Genomic DNA, 8258 nt, shown 5'->3' with positions numbered 1-8258 from the left:
AGATGGAAAAGTCAATTTGTATGAGTCTACTTCAGGTACATCCATTATCTAACTCCATAAGTTCCTATTCTTAGACTCTTAATACATGATGTGATGATCACATTTTGATGGTATTTTAGGATCGAAAATAAAGAAGGAAGCTTGAGTAAAGTAAGCTAAATCTTATCGCGAGAGATGAACTTTTGTCACATGGTTCGATGGTCAGAATTTGGAGCTACTACTAGGGAGTTAGGATAATTTAATAGATTTTTGTTACTTTTTGAAGATGTCTAAAAACATAGTTTTTCAATTTATGAATTGTAAAGGACAAGTTCCAAATGTCTTTTTATCAATAAAATGAAGTTTTGTTTCCCTTTTTTATATTTCCTTGCAATGGCATTAATGAAAGTATTGATTATGTTTCTAATAATAGCAATATTAATATTGGATATTGATTCTTTTAGAACATGCTTGTGGTACCATCATAATTGACCAAGTGAAAAGAAATTTCATCACCAAGTCTCAATTAGATAGAAAGTTGGAGTCATAAAATTTGGATTCCATGACGCATGAGAATATTGTTCATTGAAAAATTATGATTAATTCATTGTTCACATGTTTATGTGAGGCAAGTGAAGGACTAATGGATCTAGTACATGTTGATATGGAATCATTAGATCCACCACAAGGGACGATAACTCTATTCGTCATGATTTATTGATGCTTCAGTAAATATGATTTTGTTTATAAGATTAAGTGGAATTCTGATACTTTTGAAAATGGTTCAATGAGTAGCAGAACAAATTAAAAATATGTTAGGCAGAAAGATAAAAGATTCTCCAATCTAAAAGGAAAGGAGAATACTTTAGTATAATGTTTTATAATCATCTCAGTAACTGTGGAATTGTATCACAATTGACTCCTCCATGAACATCGTAGTGCAATTCTATGACTAAGAAGATGAATCGAACATTGTTGGAAATGGTTTGATAGTAGATGAGTCATGTTTCATTCCTAAATCAAGTTTTAGATCCATGATGTAGTAACTATAAATCATATCTTGAAACTCATTTCAAACTAAGGTTGATAACACCTCATAAAATGTGGATTAAGAATGCTTTCCTTACTCTAGCACATTCAGAATTGGAGTTGTGATGTTTTTCATTGATCAAGAAACAAAAGATAAACTAAGTCTAATCCTATGAAGTGTTTTCTTGTCGAGAATCCACATGAACTTTTGAATATTTGTTTTATCTCGTCAAGGAATGTTCCTCAAGAGAAAAATCATATGTCAAGAAGCCAGTGGGAGTCATGTTGATCTCGATCTTGCAAGAGTCAACCGACAATGATCCTTTTAGTTATCACTAGCATGCGACCTGAGGTTGATAACCTGTTGTGTTTAATTGAAATATTCTTATTTTTGTGCACTTCCAATTGAGTTGGTAATGCTTATGAGTTCCATGTTCTTCATATAACTGCAAAAGCAAAGCACATTGGTCAGTGAAAGTACGCTGATCAATATGGGTGAGCTGTTAACAACATGGAAGCGAAGGTAGGCCCTTGAGCTTCCAGAAGGCAAGAAATTTAAAAAATAACGAAGTTCAGTCCATGAACGAAAAATGAATTTGGGTTTGGCTTGTCCTAAACCTTGTCTTATTGGTTGTAGGTTGGAAATGATAGATTCACATGGATAGGAACGTATGCACCTTCAAATCTAAGTAGCAAAACGTTTCGCTCTAATTCATGAATATGGTTATGAGGAAATACTTTCGTTGATAGATTTTAAAGATCTGATAAAGATCAATATGGATATTAGTTGTGTTAGTTGCATTATCAATTTCACAATATGATTATGACATCCCTCTTCATATTTTGAATTGTAAAGAATGTCAAGGAATTGGTTGAACTTTCAAGATACATATCTATCAGTCTTGAAGGGTTTAAAAACACACAGACATACACACACACATTATCCAACTAACATTTATAAGCTTAAGAATTCTAGTTGGAGACTTATCGAAGCATCGCGTAACAAAAATCTGCACTTCTGTAAGAAAATCAAAGGGTATTGATTTCTGGGGATATGTCAAAGCTAGTGGAAGCATAATTGTTATGCTAGTATTGCATGTTGACAATACTTTCGTAGGAAATAATGTTTCTGTTTTTGCAAATTGCAAAGTTCGGGAACTGTTTCTCTATAGTGGACTTAAGGGAGATGACACTCATACTTCATTTCAAATCTAAGGGTTTATATTGTATAGTTTAATAGAACTTAGTCAAAGACATATATGAATAGCATGTTGACATGTTTCAACATTTTAGATTCCATATATGGAAATATTATGGCAAGAGATAGAACAAATATCAAATCTTTATGTAGGACATAATGAATCGAGTCTCATATGCTTCAGATATAAGATCGATCGTATATGCTATAATATTCACCCATTCTAATTTTTCCAAATTCCTTAAGCATTGTGAGAAAGGATTAGAATTTGTGCGAATAAAGTTGCTAAACAACTGTCAAGAACATTTTAAGGTTTTACCAAAGATTGGTTGCTTGTGGACAGTTAGAAGTATGATATTATTTAGGACAGACCATAGTGACACGTTTTGGATTAAGATGATTCTTTGTCATAGTTGATGGTCATATGGGAATATGGAAATGTTTCCATAATGGGAGATGCTTGTAGAATCTACATGTTAGTTGAAAACTTTAATGAAAGAGAAGTGTTCAATGAGTGTACCTTGAATTCGAGACTTCATAACCATGGAATTGTTTCTAGTAACAAGTTACAGTGGAATATTTTGTAGTATCGAATGCTCCGTCTCTGTGACTTTAGAACCTCGGCATCACAGAAGAGTGCATGTAAAGTTGTAATTCCACTACATCTTGGATAGTTATAAGAATTTTGAATTGTGAAATGAGCATCATTGGAGTAATATCCATTTGATCTGTTTACAAAGAAAGGACCATTGAAAGGCATAATATGCTTGTTTATAACATGACATGATTGATGTTATTTAATTCAAGTGGTTAGTTGATTACTCGAAACATTATATAATGAATAAATTCGTATTTGTTATGGTGATTAAATAATAGAGATTTATTTATGTTCAATGAGTATGATACCATAGTTAATTAATTTATTATTGTGTTGCATGTTGTATGTTTACTTCCCTGAATAATTTAAATATTATTCAAAATTCCACAGTCGTTCATACTTTTAGAAGTAAGTAGTGAATTAAGACTGTCATGAATTGTTTGTAAATTGTCTATAGGGATTGGAAATCGCAAATAAGTTTATATGTAACAACTAAAAAGTTTTGTTATGTCAGGTAATGATCATAAGATGTGTAAACTTGTCAAATCATTGTATAGGATGAAACAAGCACCCAAACAATGACATCTAAAGTTTGATGAGGTTATTTGCATGTATTTAGTTCGGGGTCTTGTTTTTCTTTCCATACATCATTCAACATGGGATTAAAACAAATCAATAAGTATCCAAGGGAAATCACAGGCCTCCTAAACAAACAAACAAACAAACAGGGGAAAGAAAATAAACAATGACATAATCTACTATTTAAGAAATCGTAATTACTACACATTTATATCAAACTAACTTGGTTACTTGAAGAACAAAAATAGTTTCTAAGGAAAGGGGAGCTTTAAGTAAGCATGCCACTTGTCAATAAACACCAATTCGTCAGGATTCAAGGTTGGAAGTTCGCGATCTTGCATGGTGTTGATTATCTGTGTAGTCTCGCCAAGAAGTTGGGCTGCAGCTTGGACACTCGCCTCCCTTTTCTCTATGATACTTGTGTGGCATTTCATTGCAATGACATGGGGTAGGTTGGTGAGACAAGCAGCCAATATGTCAGCGATCATTGATGATAATTTCTCAAATAATTCCTCCTGGCTAAGCTGGTTAATGAGGTTAGCATCATAGGAAAGCATGATCGTTTCGGTGATACGATACATTGAATTTGCAGAAATAGACCTGAATTTGGATTTATCATTTCGGCCTCCAATATCTGTACTTCCCGCCTCAGTGACAATGTTTTTTGCTGTATCACTCAACCATTGAAGAATCCCTATAGTTGTAATCGCTTGAGGAGCAGGTTTTTGCAGCCTGTTTCCTAACCATTTGTGGTAGATTTCAACTTCTACCCACAAAGTTTTAGCTGCCCTTTGAATAACTACATGATCGTCAGTAGCATTGGTGCTTTCTTCCACAAGTGTGACATACAAAAGACCTTCACTCACACCACTCAGCAAGCTATCAAATGTGTTCCTTTGAATGTTAGTAAGAGACATGGCAATGGCTGTCAGAGTTACCAATGGTAAGCTCCAACAACTGAGATATTCTTCTGAAAGTAAAGACTTAACATGATGGTTGTCAAGCTGTTTAACTCCTTCAAAACCTCGAGATTCTGCTAGAAGGTTCATAAGATTCTTTGGTTGCTGCTTTTCAGCCCTTTTGATCAAGTCGTTCACAGACTTTAAAATGCCTTTCAATGCTCTCTCAGGAAATTCCATTTGGTCTTGAAGTTACAAAACATATCGGCTAAGATCTTCATCTGTTCCTATTTCATCAGGTTTATGTGCCCACACAATACCCAAGTAGGTGCCAAAGGTGGCCTTTAACCACTTCCAACAATGGAAAAAAGACAATACACATATAGCTAACAAAAGTGGGATCACTGCTGTCATATTGCATGCTACAACAACTATCTTCTGAAATCCTATACAAATGCAGAGAATTAGGCTTTTCTGTTAAGATTTATGGAGTCTTGAACAAATTGACATGTTCCTAAGAGTTCAAGGGCCATAAATGTAACATTACATTTAACAATTGAATTATTCAATTGTTGTCGGCAAACGTTTGAATTAAATATTCAAATGGTCGGTGGACAATTATTTAATATTTGTTGGACGGCTAATGTGAATGGCAAAATTTTCAAAGTCAATCTTTGCGGCAATCCTGTGCATATTGCGACTCACAAATATACCTATATATGCATGTATGTTTTGCATATTTTGTGTGCAAAAACTTGAGAGAACATCAAGTGTAGAGTGTCAAGCCAATTGTAATCTTGTGAGTTTTAATAAAATTCTCTAGTTGCAGCCCGTGGACGTAGGATTTGCACCGAATCCGAACCACGTAAAATCCTTGTGTTCTTCTTGCTTTATTTTCGTGAGTTTGTATGTGTGTGATAGTGTGTTTCCGCTGCGTGTACCCGGTCCGGTTCCTAACAACTGGTATCAGAGACTGGTTAGCGAGGTTTGGAGGGTACGATCGTTTTTTTTTATCACGCACGAGTGTACCTGATTTGTATCTTGTTTGTCGTAATGGCTGAAGACAAGATTATAATCGAAAAGTTCAACGGTTCTGATTTTAGCTGGTGGAAAATGCAATTAGAAGCATTGCTATGTCAGAAAGACTTGGACATGGTACTCGGAGACAAACCGGAGAAAATGGAAAAAGCTTTTGAAGATGCGTGGAACTCAAAGGACAAGAAAGCCAAGGCGGTTATTACATTGTCATTGACGAAGAGCGTTGCTTTCAACATCATGAATGAAACCACGGCGCATGGTATGATGGAGGCTCTGTCAAATATGTATGAGGAACCATCGGCGGCTAACAAGGTGTTCTTGATGAAGGAGTTGTTCACTACAAGGATGAATGAGGAAGACTCAGTTACGGTTCACATTAATAATCTAAATTCAATTCTGTCCAGATTATCATCTGTGGGAATTAAATTTGATAACGAGACTCAAGCATCACTGCTACTAGCTTCTCTACCTGATAGCTGGTCCGGAACAGTTACTGTTGTTACGAGTTCCGTGGGGACCAGTGGTATGACTTTTGAAGGGGTTAGAGATTTGGTTCTAGGCGAGGATATCAGACGCAAGAATCAAGGTGGATCTTCCTCTTCTGATTTATTAAATGTCGGAAGAGGTAGAGGGAATAACAGGAATAGTGGAAGCAGTGGGAGTCAGGGAAAAAGTTCATCTAGAACTAAGAAGAATGTGAAGTGCTGGAACTGCCAGGAGGTGGGACATGTTAAGAGTCAATGTCCAAAGAAAGAATTGAACATTGCCGGTGCTGAGAGTGTGTCTGAGGATGATGCATTGATACTCAGTATGGAAAGTTCTGTAGACTCTTGGGTCATGGATTCAGGGGCTTCGTTTCACGCCATGGACAACGGGGAAACGATGGTGAATCTAGAAAAAGGAGATTTTGGAAAGGTACGGTTAGCAAATGACGAGATGCTTCAGGTAACGGGCATGGGAGATATTGATTTGGTTACTTCATTGGGAACTACATGGAGCCTGAAGGATGTCAAGGTGATTCCGGAGCTGAAGAAGAAATTGATTTATGTTGGTCAGCTGGATAAACAAGGACTGGAAGTAAGGTTTGGTAGTGGTAAATGGAGGGTGGTCAATGGTGATCTGGTGATTGCTCGTGGTATGAAGTGTGGGTCATTGTATATGGTTGAGGTACCTGCTGAGGGAAGTATGACCGTCCCTGTTAAACAAGACAAAATCTGGTTCGCTAAATCTACGGCTAAGAGAGTTCATTTTGCAAACATGAATTCTGGAGCCAAAGAGATGTTAGTTGAACGAGTTCGAAAGTCTAAACCATTCAGGGGATTCTGTGACAGTGGGAGCACGGGACGTGTTTCGGGTACAGTTACAAAGAGCCGTTGGGTTTTGAAGACTAAGACTGAAAAATTCTCCCATGTTGGAAGTTTGCAAAGATTGGAGAGTGTTAGTGGTCCTCGGTGTATCTCTGGATCTGGTGGAGTGTCCAAACCGGTTGAGACAGAGGATGAGTCGGTGGTGGGATTAGCCACGACTGAGTTGGAGCTAGTGGGAGCTTCAACTGGCCCTTCTAGTACTTGAAGATGAGGGGCGGCTGCAATTAGAGAAATCAGACTAAGTTTTAGCTTGTTCTTTGGAACTGGAAGCTTGAAGGACTTGGTTGTTTTAAGATTACTGGAGTTGGATGACAGAGACGGACCATGTTGTTCAAGCCTCCAAGTGGGAGATTGTTAAGATTTATGGAGTCTTGAACAAATTGACAAGTTCCTAGGAGTTCAAGGGCCATAAATGTAACATTACATTTAACAATTGAATTATTCAATTGTTGTCGGCAAACGTTTGAATTAAATATTCAAATGGTCGGTGGACAATTATTTAATATTTGTTGGACGGCTAATGTGAATGGCAAAATTTTCAAAGTCAATCTTTGCGGCAATCCTGTGCATATTGCGGCTCACAAATATACCTATATATATGCATGTATGTTTTGCATATTTTGTGTGCAAAAACTTGAGAGAACATCAAGTGTAGAGTGTCAAGCCAATTGTAATCTTGTGAGTTTTAATAAAATTCTCTAGTTGCAGCCCGTGGACGTAGGATTTGCACCGAATCCGAACCACGTAAAATCCTTGTGTTCTTCTTGCTTTATTTTCGTGAGTTTGTGTGTGTGTGATAGTGTGTTTCCGCTGCGTGTACCCGGTCCGGTTCCTAACATTTTCAAGTTCTGGATAAGAATCTTGCAGTTGCGCCTGCGAGATGGGAGTGGTATGCTACTGTGTTTCCAATCAGATAACTTCTGAATCCAGTAGCTCTCTACTGTGAAGACCTTGATATGATTCAAAAACCATTTTACGGACAACTTAAAGCTTAAGGATGCAAAACACCTAGATATCGGGGCAATAGTACCCACCATGGCTCCGATAAATTGTATTATAAGAATCACCATCATTGACCACTTATAATCCGAATTACCTATATTTTCATATCGAATAGTTTGAATCATATTTAGAATGTTTATGATACTGCTTATAGCACATATTACCGCAGAAGCAGTGGTTGTAGCAGAGCAAGCTGCCATGAACTCTGGGTTGCCTGTTGTTGCCATGATCCAGTAGTTGCTCACATGCTCTTTTAGTTTCTCAATAGTTAATCTTCCTGGTTGTTGCAGCACTTGACCCTTTAAAGCCGCTTGGTATTTCGATTCTAAAATCTGTTTCGACGTTAGAATTGCTAAAGAGGTACATGCGTATAACACAAGCAACAAGGGTAACACACCCACATAAATGAATCCTACCAACACATAGTCTTGTGTTGCAGATAAGAACACTGGTTCAATTTCTGCATAATGAACATTCCCTCCCGATGCAAATTCATCTTTTTGATGGGAGAAAACTTTTGTGCTTCTTTGAATGCAAACATTGACAACCAAGGTGATTACCAAAACACC

General features: G+C 36.9%; 1 protein-coding gene across 1 annotated transcript; it reads right to left on the bottom strand.

Moving 5' to 3' along the window:
* Positions 1 to 3634: 3634 nt before the first annotated feature.
* Positions 3635 to 4522, bottom strand: LOC145121666 (uncharacterized). The gene has a single exon (XM_079057381.1). It carries the CDS (start codon positions 4520 to 4522, stop codon positions 3635 to 3637), a length of 888 nt encoding a protein of 295 aa, XP_078913507.1.
* Positions 4523 to 8258: the final 3736 nt, after the last annotated feature.

Source organism: Lactuca virosa, chromosome 6 (assembly GCF_052849685.1).
Source record: "Lactuca virosa cultivar CGN04683 chromosome 6, Lactuca_virosa_CGN04683_v6, whole genome shotgun sequence".
NCBI classification, from domain to species: domain Eukaryota; kingdom Viridiplantae; phylum Streptophyta; class Magnoliopsida; order Asterales; family Asteraceae; genus Lactuca; species Lactuca virosa.
The sequence above is the reverse complement of the archived record's forward strand: the minus strand, read 5'-3'. Positions and strand labels throughout refer to the sequence as shown.